The 15,876-nt window shown below is 48.1% G+C and overlaps 1 protein-coding gene across 7 annotated transcripts in view; it reads right to left on the reverse strand.

The window, feature by feature from the left end:
• Nucleotides 1-15,876, reverse strand: part of fgfr2 (fibroblast growth factor receptor 2) — a 42,907-nt gene that overhangs the window by 16,888 nt on the left and 10,143 nt on the right. For 3 of the 7 annotated variants that reach the window (XM_061040593.1, XM_061040594.1, XM_061040591.1), the window contains exons 3-8: nt 15,300-15,557; nt 14,962-15,036; nt 9,263-9,432; nt 6,113-6,236; nt 1,369-1,559; nt 119-263 (exon numbers count right to left, since the gene is read on the reverse strand). In XM_061040593.1, coding sequence (XP_060896576.1) covers nt 119-263; nt 1,369-1,559; nt 6,113-6,236; nt 9,263-9,432; nt 14,962-15,036; nt 15,300-15,557 — 963 coding nt within the window. Of the gene's footprint in view, nt 1-118; nt 264-962; nt 1,102-1,368; nt 1,560-6,112; nt 6,237-9,262; nt 9,433-14,961; nt 15,037-15,299; nt 15,558-15,876 lie in introns of all 7 variants that reach the window. The other 4 variants (XM_061040596.1, XM_061040595.1, XM_061040597.1 and 1 more) reach the window with 3 other exon arrangements.

The raw sequence follows: 15,876 nt of genomic DNA on the forward strand, positions 1-15,876 counted from the left end.
TGTGTGTCTCAGACTCAGAGGGGAGGACCTGACGTCCACAGAGGTCATTCAAAGTCAAAGTCCAAAGAGTTGAGAAAAGTCAGAGAGTCAAAGAAAGGAGAGTTTAGAGTGTGTATACCTGGAAGCACCGTCAACCAAGCAGTGTGAAAGGAGATCCCAATAGAATTACCCGCCAAGCACGTATACTCCCCAGCATCCTCAAAAGTTACATTGGGCAAGTAGAGAACTTCTATCTCCTTATCTGTAGTGTTAACACCTGCAGTCTGGGGAGAGGAGGAAGAGGAGGAAGAGGAGGAGGAGGAGGAGGAGGAGGGGGTGAAGATCAGAGCAGACGGGGAGTCACAGAGGAAGTTGGGGGGGGGGGGGGAACAGAGAGAGGAAGAGAAAAAATGAGACCCAAAACACCAAGAGAGGAATAAAAGAGGTGCTGGATAACGTCCATCGTCGAGGTTCCTTCTAGGGCAAAGGATGCTGGGAGTTTCCATGGATGAGAAGACAGACACAGACAGAACCCAGTACACCACCAAAACATGAAAAACAGAACCAAAACACCAAATAAGAAGGTCCCCGACACCAACACAACCTCTGCACGTTGGAGTGAACACATGCACAAACACAGAGAGCATGGAGAGCACGGCGCTGCAGCTGCATACACCGCCTGACACAGCCACCACAGAAGAAGAAGAAGAAGAAGAGGAGAGGCTCGCCGTGTCAGGGGGGAGTGTATGAGCGCAGGACGGGCTCGCGCTTCCATGTCTGCAGCCGTCTGAGCAGCACAGGGAGGGAGCTGAAACACAAAGGGTTAAAGGTCAGGGGGGGGGGGGAGAAGGTCTGTGAACCCTAAGACCACCAAGAGACCACCAGCAGGACCACCACACCACAGCAGGGCGGGGACAGAGCCCAGGAAACCACAGCGGGGGGGGGGGGGGGGGGGGAGGTGGGGTCAGGGGTCTCGGGGTTACCTGGGATGACAGTGAGCCAGCCCGACTGGTTGGCCTCGCCTATATAATTGGAGACTTTACAGATATACTCTCCAGCGTCTTCCTCCGTCACGTTGGTGAGCGTGAGCATCTCCACATCGGAGCTGTTAATGCCTGAACGCTGCACACACACACACACACACACACAAACACACACTCTTCAGATATGAACATTTAAAGCAGACTCAATCAGACATCACGACTGTGACGGCTGGATGTGGATCTACGATGGCGAGAAAGCTAGAATCATGGACAGCTGCAGCCTGGAAACACGTTTCACTCGATAAGAGATGTAATGGTTAACTCCTTCATGTTTTCATCCCAAACACCTGAAAAAAAAACACCAAGAAGAAACGCCTCCCCGGAGAAGGAGGTGCGGTCATTTTACCTTTAAGACTCGGACGTAGGGGTGTCCATCGGGGCCGTAGCGGCTGCCGTTCTGAGTGATGTGTTTCAGCCACTGGATGTGAGGTTGTGCGTCGCTGTACACCTTGCAGACGAAGCGGGCGTCCTCGCCGACGTGCACGCTGGTGTTGGCGGGGAGGCCGGCCTGCAGGATGGGCCGGTGAGGAGAGCGCTCTGTGGAGAGGGAGGGAGAGATTTGTTTTAGGATGCAGGTTCATGAGCTGAACCACAAACGTCTCCTTGTGTTAAAACCCTGATCATGGGCGGTTCTAGGCAGGGGCCAACAGGGGCCAGTGCCTCTGTAACACTGAGCTTGGACCCCCCTGTGGCCACCCCTCCAAAAGGAAGAGCCCCCCTAATAACACATGTACACAGTATTTGACTCGAGTTCTCAACTGTCCCATGATATTTGATGTTGTGGTATTTAATGATGTGTGCTATTATTTGGCATTATATATATATTTATTTTTTAAAGCGATCATCTTTGTCTGTTTTTCACCTGGGTTTAATGTTCCCCTCTGACAAAACAACTGACCCCAGTTTGGCCCCCTCAGATAAAGTGGTCTAGAACCACCACTGACCCTGCCGACCAGCAGGGATCCAATCAGTCATCCTGTTTCTCCACCTGTTATATTGTGACGTTTTAAACTCTGGTATTGTAACAACCACAGTGGAGCTGAACTTCCTAATGAAAGTTCTTTTTGTCACACTGACTGAGTTGTATCATGTAAGCCTTCGATGGCTTGATGATGAAAGCCGTCGGCGCTCAAACCTAAAAGTGTAGGATGTGCGTTGCTTTGCAGAACAACTTGACATCCTCTGCTGGTGAATATTCCCAGCAGCCCTGTGAGGGAAGTCTCTGCTGTTTCTTATCTCAGAGGCTTCAAACAAACAAAGAGGAGGACCAGGAATTTACTATTACAGATAAAGAGCTCAGGTGGAGGAGGGTGGAGGGAGACTGCATGTGAGTGAAGGTGTCAGAGTTGGACAGAGAAATACCTCCGACCCCCCCACCCACGCAACCCCCCCCCCCATACATACATACACACACACACACACACACACACACACACACACACACACACACACACACACACACACACACACACACACACACACACACACACACACACACACACACACACACACACACCATCTCCTGCGATCTGCATTCTTTAACACGCAAACATTCGGTCTGAGAATCCAAACAGAGCGAGACCTCCTGAACAATGCCCCCTTTCAAACACCACCCGGCCTCCACTAGCCCGGAGGAGCCCCCACAACCCCCACACTGACGGCACCCACACACACACACACACACACACACACACAGAATGACATCACTCTGCCTGTGGCCCTGCAGTGCCTTCACAAAACAAAGCCTGAAGGTAGGTGCAGTAAATTCATTCTTGCGCAAGACTTGGTGTGTGTGTGTGTGTGTTTGTGTGTGTGTGCATCAGTGTGTCAGCATGTGTGTGTCTAAGGTTGGCCAGGGTCAGAGGGTGAGGCTGTGATGAAGGGAGGAGGCTCGTGTTGAGAAACAGGACTGAAAAGGAGGACGAATTACCCGGAAGAACAGATGGAATAAAGAGCAGGAAGACACTTCTTCAACGTTTGTGTGTGTGTGTGTGTGTGTGTGCGCGTGTGCGTGTGTGTGTGTGTGTGTGTCTGCCTGCTCCATCTTTCTGAAATCTGTCAGATCAGATGATTCCCACCCTCCCTCCTCCGTCCTCCACATTCCTCGCCTTGTTTATTGTCTCTCTCTCTCTCTTTTTCTCTCCATCCTCCGTCTTTCTCCAACCTCCTCGCTCTCCATCTCTGACCCACAGAGGGAACGTTTAAAAAAACCCAAGTGATATATATCTCTCTACTGAAACTAGCTGATCTTGCCCTGATGTGAGCGCTGGAGCCTTCACAGTGAGACAGTCTGGGTGTGCGTTCACAGAAAACAGGCCACATCATGATCCCGGAGCTGCCCAAAACTATAAAAGTTTGTGGAGCAATTCCTGCGTAAATTAGAAAAAGGTCTATCGCCTGAGCGTGTGTGTGGCCAAGAGCGGAGAGTCGGAAGGAGAGGGAAAGAAAAGTGGAACAGACGGAGCTCAACGTTTTGAAGAGAACATGAAGTTCAACGCTTTACTGAGTACTCCTAGTTCACTTTAGTCGTTCCACTCGAGGCATTTCAGAGCTTCAGTTTTGACTTTTTACATTCATCGCTCTCACAGCTGAAGTTACTCTTTAACCACTTGTGTGTGTGTGTGTGTGTGTGTGTGTGTGTTTGAGTCTTTTAAAAGAAAACACAAAAGAACTCAATAAATAAAAAAAGCTTGAAACTTCTCACATGGTTCCAATAACTTCACCCGTCAGAGTTTGACCGAAAAGCAAACACGAGAACAAACTCTGAGAAGTCAAAACAGATCTGCGTGTCCGACGTTGTTTTCTCTTCTCCTCTCTCGCATTAATCTTCTCACGACCTCTCACGTTTATTCAGTGACCTTTTGGGGGGGGGGGCGGGGGGCTGCTCCAGAGGTAGGGAACTACCTGATAAGCTAGATGAAAGTATTTACACCTTTAGCAGCCGAGTAAGTTCAACGACTGAGGCGATCGTTTTAACTATTTAATTCCCGTCACTCAAAGTTTCAGTGCCAGAACCAGAAGGTTGATACTCGGGGTAAATCCTGCTTTTCATTTCTTCACCGTTAAACTCCAAATGCAGGAGAGCTGTCAGGTTCCTGTTCCAGTACTTTAAGGTTCCTGTTACAGTACTTTAAGGTTCCTGTTCCAGTACTCTGATACTCTGATCGGAACATTTTCTTTCATCAAACTGAATGAGCGACCCTGCAGAGTTTTTTTGTTGACCCGTTTCCAAACTGAATCCGTTTATCAATGAATTCATTAGTGGATGAATTTGATAGGACAGAGGCAGAGAGCGGCGTGAGGAGACGGCCCGGGGGCATTCCATGGTGTCCCATGCCAGACAGATGAACTCTGGGTAACCTGGCGTCCTGGCACACGGGGGCCTGGCGGTCGGGGGAGGGGCGAGGGCGAGGGCTGAAGAAGAGCGCAGCATGGCACAGGATTGGCATGAAGAGGCCGACAAAGTGCGGCACGGCCACGTGGTGCCACAGCTCGGAGTGAAAGAGCCGCCTGGTGTGACTCGCCGTCCGTGCCCGACCGTCATGTGTTCCTGTCCCGCTGAGGGTTAGGGTTAACCTTAGGGTTTCTGCTGAGGCCGCTTTGAACCAGAAATGAGCGGCTCCTATGCGTTTAATAGCAGATCCTACAGGTCATCTCGGCACACAAAAAGAGACTGATAAGAGCATCTTTTCAGTCTCTGCCCCCCACCCCCCCACCCCTCTCGGTCTGTCCACCCCCCCATGACAGAGGAGAACGAAGCGTGAGGCTGCAGAGCCAGATGTGAAGGGGTTAACTGCTCTGCAATAAAACCGAACAAAAACAGAAACATGCAGACTGAAGGAGAGCTTTAGTAACTCCAGAGGGGAGCAGAGCGGGGGGCCACGTATGTGTGTGTGTGTGTGTGTGTGTGTGTGTGTGTGTGTGTGTGTGTGTGTGTGTGTGTGTGTGTGTGTGTGTGTGTGTGCGATCATGTGCAGAACCTTTAGGTATTTAATCTCCATCTGATATAATGGAAAGAATCCTTCTCACCATGGAAACGCTAATGAAAACACGAGTGTGTAATAACAGTAGGAGAAGAACGGTGATGAGCGGTCCTGAACGCCCCTCAGTGTTTCAAACGGCTGCAGACTCTGCAGAATAAAAAAACTGTGTCAGACAAACTTTGATCTGCCGCGTTGCGGTTCGAGTGAGGTCAAAGGAGAGCGGGTCTGTGTCCACAAACACACGCTGATCTACTCTCTTTAACCTCCTCTCCTCGTTGTCCACGGCGTGCATCGATTCTGCAAACTGAGCAGAAAGGCTCTCTTTGATTTCTGAGCTCCAAAGTTCACAGATGGGGGGGGGGGGTGACTGAGTTAGGTCTGAACTCACTGAAACACAATAAGAGCCACCAGCTCAAGTCCTCAACACACCTCTGCACTCCTAAAGCCCCGCCCACTCGGACAGATAAAGACTTATTGTATGATTTTAAAATGTGACAGAGGCCACACATGTCCACTAATCATCACAGAGTGAACCGTGGTGGGTTAGGGTCACATCGTTTTAATTCAAGTGACGATCCACAGAGAGCATGAACAGTGTTTGGAGTTCATAAATGTTTAAAAAACCACCAGGTTGGTGCATCTTGTGTTGTCATGACCTCCACTGAGCGCTTAAAACTATAGATCTTTAAACTCATAATATCATCTTAATCACGCAGGATTATTAAAAAAGCATCAAATAGTAAAATGATGGAAACTCCATTAAAACTGGTGACACACAGCTTTAGCTTCTGCACAGCTGGCAGAACTCCAGAACCTGCACCTGCATCCAGAGAGCACCTGGATGATCACACACACACACAAACACACACACACACAAACACACACACACCCAAACACACACACACACATACACACACATACACACACACACACACACACACACACACACACACACACACACACACACACACATACAGTACTCTCACTGTGAGAACTTTTTCCTGCTGAGCTCCGCCTCCTCCACCTTTGTACTCTGGTAGCTAAATATGTGTGTGTGTGTGTGTGTGTGTGTGTGTGTGTGTGTGTGTGTGTGTGTATGGTACTGACCCACTACGTCCAGTGTGTACGTGTGGTTGATGGCTCCAAACTCGTTCTCCACCAGACAGGTGTAGTTGCCCTTATCGGACGGCACCACGCTCTCCATGATCAGGGTCCAGTGCTGGCTGCGTACCTGTGGAAGAGAGGGAGGGGTTAATGTTGTGGAGCTTTTTAGAAACACACACAACAGACACACACACCTGAGACACACACCAACAGACACACACACCTGGGACACACACCAACAGACACACACACCAACAGACACACACACATGCACAGGGAGCTAATTGATGAAAAGAAGAGTTGGATGGGAGAGCAAAAGACGAGCGCTGAAAACGATCTCAAGGCCGAACTATTGGGAGACAGGTACAGCTACTTTTCCAGGTACAGGTCCACATTTAGCCGTTGGATGCAGACTCCCATTGCAACATTTAAATTCCTGCACAAACTTGAATCGCTCTCCTGTGTAAACACACTCGACAATAAAAACCCAGACTCTGAATCTGGTTCTCATTCCTGCCAACTCTCTCCAACCCTTCCCCGTTATTGGTCTAGTTCTTCTGTCAGCCCCTGTTATCTTGCGTAGGAAACCCCGGCCTGCTGACTGACACAGTGTGTGGAATCTACAGGTGTGAGCCCACAATAGAGTTTCCGTCTGCACAGCGAGCAGAGACTGTAGCTGCTGCTTGTTCAGGCCGAGCTCTCACACAAAGGAGAGATTAGAGCGCAGGGCCGGGCTCAGGTACGCCTTTGTCCCTCGGCTGTTGACAGAAAGAGAGTGGTGATCTGCTCACAGAGAGTCTGACCCGCTGACTCTTTCCTTTCTGTCACGATGAGGCAGCTTTTTGTCTACGCTGTGATGAAAATGTGTTTACAACACGACACAGTCTCTCTGTGATTTTAATGAGTCCCAAAACTACAGACCATCAGTCATGTGTTGACCCAAACAGAGAGAGAGCGCTCTCTCCAATGAAACGTTTCTGATGTGAAGCCTCGAATCTGAGTCCTTACTCTCTCCACCTGAGCTCAGATGAGGAGTGCCCACACACACTTTTCATAAAGCACGCTCAGAGACATCGGCTGCAATAACTGAAGAAATCTATTACAGACGAACTCGGGTGGATTTTTCCAGCCAAATAAAAACACAAGTCCTCTGATTGAACAGCGATGCAATGGGAAAGCCGCTACTCTCCGCCATCGAAGCGCTGGTCGGTAACCATTTGAAGGTTACCTACCATCGCTCTCACGGCCACAGACACCAGGTGAAGTGCACAGGTCACACACACAAACATCAGGTTACTCTCAGGTAAGCTGCAACCAACATTGGATTTATCCAAACTGAAATACTTCTTCCATTATCCCCCTTTTGTTTCAGAAACTTTAAAACAGGCTCCAGCAGACAGCGTGCAGGACATTACCCGGTGTTGGGTGTCAGGGACCTCCCCCTTTGTTGCTGTGGTATTAAATAGGCAGAGATATTTATTTGATTTATTCCAGAATCATCTTGAAGTCTTGTGATGGCTCTACTCTGCTCCTAAACTCGTCACACAGACTCGTTCTGTTCAAACTTTGATTCCTGCGCCTGTAAACATACAATAAATTCTGCTTTTATTAACAGACGCGCTGAGGAATTTATGAGAACCAGGACCAAGCTCGAATCTAAATAGACTCCGTCACACTGAAGGAATTCTTTATAGTCCGTCTCGTTGAAGCTGTTTTCAGGTTTTTTTTCAAACCAAGAGGAAATAAAACTCAACAACACTCGCTTTACTTTCCCATGACGTTCAGAATCAGGTATTTTTCTGCACATATAAATCTACTCAGACTGTTTGTTTCCCAAAACGGACCGGAGCGAGAGATATTTCACAACTGATCCAGAGCGTAGACGGTCTGCACAGGAAGACGTCTCAGCTGACAGAGACGACCTCTAAATGAATCCGTCTCCAGGGGATGCGTTCAGGTTTATTTATTGTTTGAATCTGCAGACAGTTTGCTTCTTTCTGCACAGTGTTTTAATCAGGGAGTCAAAAAGCTGCAGCACGCCGAGCCCCATCATTTAAACTTTAACCCGCTCAGGGACTGTTTGTGAATCCCTCTTCATAACAATAGAATCACATGTTCACATACTCGTCTCCAACCAGACCTGTTCTCCCTGATTGAGTTACCTCAGTGCTCTGAACTCATCTCAACCCTGACGCCGCCTTCTTCTATACGTTACTGTCCGGGGGCATTTAACCCTTCAGTCCCGGGCTTAAGTTTCTAATTGTTGGGGTTAGAGAAGCATTTGGAGTTACAGAGAGAGGCTCTGCAAAGTATCCTGGTGAGAGGAGGTGCACGGATGAGCAATTCCAATTTCACACCAGAAACCCTGCCCCTCGTTTCCTCCGTCTACTCTCCCCCTGTCTCTCCAGTGAAGGGTGGAGAAGGGGTGAAAGGACGACCAGGGGTTGATTAGGAAAGAGGCCTGACGTTCTTTGTAAACACGTTCACAAACTGGCCTGCAGAACAGCAGCTCAGAAAGCAGCAAAGAGCTAAAAGAGGGGGCAAGCTGAGGTTTGTCATAATCTGCTCGGATACACATTCAGCCTTTGATACCACAGGTCATTACATTCTGATTAACCACCTGAAGTTTGGGTAGTTGTCTCTGATTGGCCTGACGATATATCACCTGTGGAGTACCCCAAGGCTCACTTCTTGGTCCCCTTCTCTTTCCCATCTAAATGCTTCTCTTGTTCTTCCATAAACTTGTTTACATAGTTATCCAGACGACACACAGTTTTATCTATGAACACAAGATGATCTTGACTCTCTAAGAAACTGAGTGAAGGACATCAAAAGTTGGAAGTTATGTTGTGCATCCTTCCTTTTTAAACCCTGGAACAAAAACTAAAATGCTTTGATTTAATCTGCTTTAGCCCGCTGGAAGTATCTTAACACCTCCGTCGGGCAAAAGTCTCCAGCTTGTTTAAAATTCTGCAACAAGAGTTCTTACTTGAACTAACCGTAGAGCTCAAGGGACTTTAATTTGTTCCACAGTCCAGGATCCAGACTGAAGGGGACTAAAGGTCCTCACTCTAAAGACTGAACACCTTTTGATTTGTTCTTTTGAAGGTTTTTTTTTAAATATTTGTCATTTGAGGTGCCGGTCAGTCCTACCTTGTACCCTCCCATGCGGTCCTCCTGGCGGAACGGTCGGCTGTTTTTCAGCCAGCGTAGTCTGGGTCGGGGGTTTCCTCCTGCAGCACAGCGGAACTTCACCGTGTTCGCAGCCGGCACCGCGTGCAACTTCTTCTCCATCTTCGCCGAGGACGTCCAATAGGGAGCACCTTCAAGGACAAAAAAGGCAGAGTCAAGTCAGGGTGAGTTGTTTTATGGATAAATGTGATGATGGGTTTGTAGTCTGTGATTTTAAAGAATCAATGCTTAACGTGCTTCAGGCACAAACATGCTGAACAATAACACATTCCTCTTGTGTAGAATGACTTTGTTCACTTTAAGATGAGCAAATCACCAACTAAAATTATATACCTCACGTTTAGTTGTTTTAGGACATTTTAATGTGAATTGTGACAAATTAAACCTTTAAATCAGAAAACATTGGACTTATTTTGACCCAAATAACCAAACCAGCAAATATGTTTTGAGTTTAAAAGGTTAAAATCTGATGATTAAATAAAGGTGCAGAACCCGATGCCTCTTGTTGTAAATATTTCCGTGTTTTATGAACTTTGTGCAAAATTAGTTTTTGAAATATGAATATCTTTAGCCGTAAAAAAAAGTCAACAAGACAGAAAACATTGTGCACAATCTGTGAACTCTTTTAATTGTTTTTAGTGGTTTCATTGCCCGTCAGTCGTGATCGTTTCATTACATTCCAAAGTCAAAGCCTGCAGAATATTCTGTTTTCCAAAAGAGCTGGTTTTTAATCTGAAGCTCTGACAGAATCTAAGTTTGTCTTCGGGGGGTTTTGGACCGACTGAGGCAGAAATATTAGGAAGCGTGACTGCAGAGGAGCCAAACCTGAACCATTCCTCACACCCCCACAGACCCCCCCCCCCCCCCAGCTCCACTAAGTGACCCTCCGTCTGCGTAACACACTCACACAGTCAAACAAAAACACACTCTCTCCTGCAGGCTCGGCGGGCGTCACAGAGGAGGGGGAGGGGGAGAATGTTGCGGGGCGTTTCCAAGAGGGTAACTAGACCATCACATTCAATTTCATCTCATTCCACTTAGCAGCTTTTTTCTCCCCCTCCACTTCCTCCCATTACCAAAAACTCGCCGTTTATCTGCTGTCACAGGGCTGGATGTGGACGGGGACGCTTATCACGGCGGGAAAATCATTATGAGCCGTCAGGGGAGGAAATGAATGTCACGTTTAAGAAGGAGCGCACTTTGGTCCAGATTCGATCAGCGCCAAACTGTTCCCATTCCTCCTCCTGAAATCTGTCACCTTCATCATGTTTGGTTGTTCCCTGGTTCCTTTTTTTCTCCAGATTCTCTCGGTCAGCTGGATTTCCCTCCGAGCCCCCCCCCCCCTTGCACCTGGGAGTGTGATGGCCGCAGCAGATGGGACTCAGAGGGGAAGAGGAACTCAAAGTCAAACAACAACCCAAACGGTCCTCCACACTATCACTCCTTTAAGAGCAGAGAGAGGGAAAACCCACAGATAAGACTTCAGAATGACCCCAAATCTAAGTTCACGTCCCTGAAGAGGGTTTACTCAAAGCCCCCTCCCTCCAATCTGCATACTATCAGACTCCGCCCATCATTTCTCTGGCATGCAAGGCCGGACGTGTCGTGCATTCTTGGATAGTAAAATCAGTAAACAGAGCTCTTCCTTCCTGAATCGATGCATGCGACTAAACTCAAACTAAAATTAGTCTGTCCTTCTTTTTTCTCTTACTATCTGCTCCTCTCTTCACCTCTCTTCATGTCATCACCGTGTCCACTCAGACAGAGACAGATGAGGTGGAGGCTCGCTCGTTGCGAGGCCGTCTCTCGGAGTCGACCTCTGACTCGAGCTGGCAGCAGGTCGGAGGACGAGGTTGGGACATGAAAGGTGAGCGGGGCTGTTTCCCATGCTCTCCGTCCGGAGGGGCAGCACTTCAAACGAGACGACCCTCAGACCTCTGCAGATGAAGACAAACTCTCACTGCTGCAGACTCCAGGAACCCCCGCCTCCCCCACCTCCCCCGTCTCCCCCAAAGCTCCAAGCATCCGGATCCCCACACGGCTGTTTATCCTGAGCTGACCCGGGTTAAATGAGGTTATCTAACTGCTGCACAGAGAGTCCAGAATGATTTTATTACTCAGAGTTTGTCCAGAGAATCCATCAGTATTTTAAACTAAACGTTAAAGTGATATCCTCTTTTTTTACAACATGGCGGCTCTGTACAGCGTGTGAATGTAATAACAACGTGAGCAATAAATCAGTTTTCATTGTATTTACACAGCAGCCATCTTCCTCTGACATCATACTCGCGGTGTGTCGCTGTTATCATGTCGTGAGCTTTAGATTTGCACCTCCCTCTGGACCGGGGGATTTATACACTCCTGATCATTTCCCTTCTTGCAAATGGATCATGAACTGTAAAGACGACGGGTCGTGATGTTTTTGTTTAAGAACATTAGGTGAAACAACACGTTAGCTAACACATTACCTACCATCTGAAGGATGCTAACATTAGCTTTCAACTGCTTTCCAATTCCTCCTTTAATGGTCGTGCACCAAAGAAAAGGCGAACATGCAGATGTTAGCAGATGTCTGATGGGACCTAATTAGTTATGAAATAGAGACTTTTACATGAGATGTGTTGCCTTCTTAGCTTCTCTTCATTTTAACACATTAAATCAACCAAATAAAAAACATATTCTTTACTAAACTGGCAACAAGGTGATGAAGGATAAATCTTCTTGTGACCGGCACACGACCTCAAACCATCGCATTGTCATGTTGATTTATATGTTGCTCAATACTGATTGGTTTAGACAACTTTTTCTTCCCAACTGACGCCAAGACACTTGAAACAAGCCAGCAAAGCCCCGCCAAAATAAAACGTCTGAGAAATATCAAATAATGTTCAAAGTTTGGCAGTAAGATCGCCTGCTCATGTCGGGTTCTCTTTAGTAAGTTAAAAACATTTCACTCACACTGCACCTTCACGTCTCTAGTGATATTCTCATAGATTCATTATAAGCTGCTTAGACGCCTGCTTTCTAAACATTTGTCCACACGTTTGCAGTGATCAGAGGGGGACAGTAAGAAGAGACATCTACACTACATCTGTACACGTACTAAACCTGCATGGAAGGGCGTTTGCTTGTGCTTATAAATATCATCATCAGTCAATTCTTCTGTAATAAAATGTCTGCGTCGTTTCAGACACAACATCTCTATTTAAAGGTCACGTATTTAAAATCCACTTCCCCATGTTCCTCTAACACAATGATGAGAAAAGTCCATCCCCTCCGTCTTTTGCCTGCTCCACTTTTCAGAAAATGTGTGCTCAAACAGGCCGTTTGGAGATTTTCCCTTCATGACATCACAAAGGGCAGTAACCCCTCCCCCAGGTGGGTGACACTCCCACAGCTAGGTGTTTGTTCTGCCCTCTGAGTCTGCCTTCTCACCGTAAACAGCCTGTTCTGAGCAGGGCTGAAATAGAGGGGTTTATAGACATGATCAAATAGAGTGGATTTAGAACAAGAAAACTTCACAGACATGTTTTGAGGAGCTCTGAGACTTATTTACACTGAAGAAGAGGAGGAGGATATGTCACCTTTAAAACATTCCTTATGCATGCAACTCAAAACAAAAGCCGAGACACGACGACAGACGATGTGAGAGCGCCAAGCAATCTCTTCATTAGGACTGAAAATAAATCAAATCAAGCTCTGTGTGGCTCTTTAACTTCATCATGACATCAGAGCGTCTCTCTTCATCCACTCTCCGACTAAACCCCCCCCCCCCCTCCTTCAGAGACCGCTGCAGCAGACCCCCCCCCCCCCCCCCCCCCCCCCCCCCCCCCACCACCACCTCTCTGCTGACGATGAATACTTTTTCATTCTGGTATATGTTCTTCAATCTTCTACACAAGTCAGATTAAAACACTCTGTTTTTGTCCTGATGCCTGGCCCACTCCAAGAGAAGAAAAAAACTACACCTCCTCTCTCTCCCCTCTCAGTCCCTCCCTCGCTCGCTCGCTCCAGTCCTCGGCTCGAGGCCAAGGCTCCACGCCACGCTCAGAGAAGAGCTGGTCCTGATCCAACAAACCCCTCCTCCTGTGCTCCCCCCTCGCTGCCGCCTTCTTCCCTCTCTCTTTTAATAATAATCTCAGTTTTGAGTTTTCAGAAACACACACGGCGAGAAAATGCGAGTGTTCTGCCAGAACAGCTCTCTCTTTGTTTTCAAGTAGCTTATTACCACCAGAACGCCTGGATCTGCTCCCTCTCCCCCGTTTGCCCCCCTCTCCTCCTCTCCCTCCCCCATGTTTAATGGATTTCAGGCAATTATAGTTTTTTTTTTACAGTCAGCCCTAAAGAGGAGGAGGAGTCAGGGTGAGACGCAGCGCAGGAGGAGAATTTTAACAAGAAGTGGAAGCCCTCATCTTCACGCATGTGTGTGTGCACGTGGCCACATACACACAGCTCTACCACCGATACCCACAAACACAGACACACTTTCTCTTCCTCACACACACACACACACACACACACACACACATCAGGTGGTAAGTGGGTCCAGATGGGCGTCTTTCATAATAGATGAGCCCAGCTGACTGACTGACTGGCTCCATGAGGCTCGACTACCTGAGGGACGCTCGCTACAGGAATGTCAGGAATCTCTGTATTCCCCGAGGAAACACACACACACACACGCACGCACGCACACACACACACACACACACACACGCACACACACACGCACACACACACGCACGCACGCACGCACGCACGCACGCACGCACACACACACACACACACGCACACACACACACGCACACACACACACACACACGCACACACGCACACACACGCACGCTGTCTCTCAGTATAGGTCTGGGCAGGAATGCTGGTGCAGGGCAGAGCTCACACGAGTTTTAGTTTTGCTAACAGCTGTCGGATTTCTCTCCTGCTTAAATCAGAATCATGCAGAACATTTATTCATGCTCTCTGTGAGCTTCTCTCATTTTGTCATTTAGTGTGACAGTATGAGCCCAAACAACCCATCCACAGTCACAAACCTTTTATCCCTACGCATCAGGAGCCCAGAAATAAGGCTGCCATCACTGCGTCGTTAAAAAAAACATTTGAAACATCTTTTGAGCGTCCAAACGTACAGAAAAGGCTCTACTTGTTCAAATAATAAATAAATAAATTCTCACACGTTATGTCTGAATTAGGACCGTCAGCTGTGTCCATAAAGGCAAACAGCTTCCACACCCAGGTCCAGACGTCCTGTTTAATATTATTGTAAACCAGGACCTGCATCTAAAACCAGGACCTGGCTCCAGACTAAGGAGATGTGCAACATTTTTAGACTTGTATTGATCTCATCGTGGGCTAACTGCATCTTTTTAGTGTGAATTGATGTTGCTGGATATCTAATTCTGAGCAGATTTCACTCTGACTCCCAATCAGTTATCAGAGTGAAGTAAACCAACATGATGGTGATGTATGTGTGGATTCTATCAGAGACATAGACAGCTGCTCGGTGAATAAAGATAAAGTTTCCAGTCGTAATAACAAACAGAAGTTGCTCGTTGCTGTCCGCTTTACGAGTCTTCCTCCACAGGAGTTTGTGAGGACGCATCATGAACTCATTCATCCCCCCCTTCCGTTCCTCCTGTACTCACTTATCTGCTCTCCGTCCGCCCCCGTGTCCTCCGAGCGCTCTGTATCGTCCTCGTCATCCCCCGACGAGATGGCATCTGCACAGAGTAACCACGGTTACTGCTACTCTTCGCGTCACACACATGAAGTAACGCATGCAGAAACTCTCATGCAGCAGATTTCTCGCAAAGTTTGCAAACAGATTTGTAAAGAAATGAGGGAGTGGAGCTGTTGTAGGATACATCTGAATACACGCTGCCGTCGTTTTACACTCACTCAAAAGAAAGAGCAGATCTCCATGGCCCCTCCCTGGTCTACACTGAGCTCCATCCAACCCTGACCTGCCTGCTCCCTGACTCACCTGTGACATTCACTATGAAGCACACCGTGTCTTTGCCCACACTGGTGCAGGTGTACAGGCCCGAGTCCTTGGGCGTGGCATCACGGATCTGCAGCAGCTCCTGCTCTATCAGCGTGCGGTTGTTGGTGCCCAGAGAGCTGCCGTCTTTGGTCCAGGTGATGGTCCCCGTAGGCGGCAGAGGGCAGCTCAGCTTCAGCACCTCCCCCGGGTGCAATGAGCACACCGTGGGCTTAGATATTTGGTATTTGTTGGATGCGTCTGCAGAGCAGGTGGGGGAGGGGGGGAGGGGTGAGGGTGAGGGTGGGGAAGGCAAAAGGACAGATGAAGAGGGTGCACAGGAAGGAGAAAGGAGAGGTGGGAGAGGAAGAAACAAGCCAGAGTTTAGGAAACAAAAACACCACAAAACCCCGACCAGATGCACTTTAATCAACTTCTGCAGAGGAAAAGAGGAGGCCCGATTTAAACCGCCACACCAGCATCCCAGTCCGTCATTTAAACAGAGCCCTCAGAAAATACCACCATCCTTGTTGTTATCAGGTGTGCAGTGTGATCAGAGAGCATGCAGTAACAGCCAGCA

This window comes from Labrus mixtus, chromosome 6 (genome assembly GCF_963584025.1).
Source record: "Labrus mixtus chromosome 6, fLabMix1.1, whole genome shotgun sequence".
NCBI classification, from domain to species: Eukaryota; Metazoa; Chordata; class Actinopteri; order Labriformes; family Labridae; genus Labrus; species Labrus mixtus.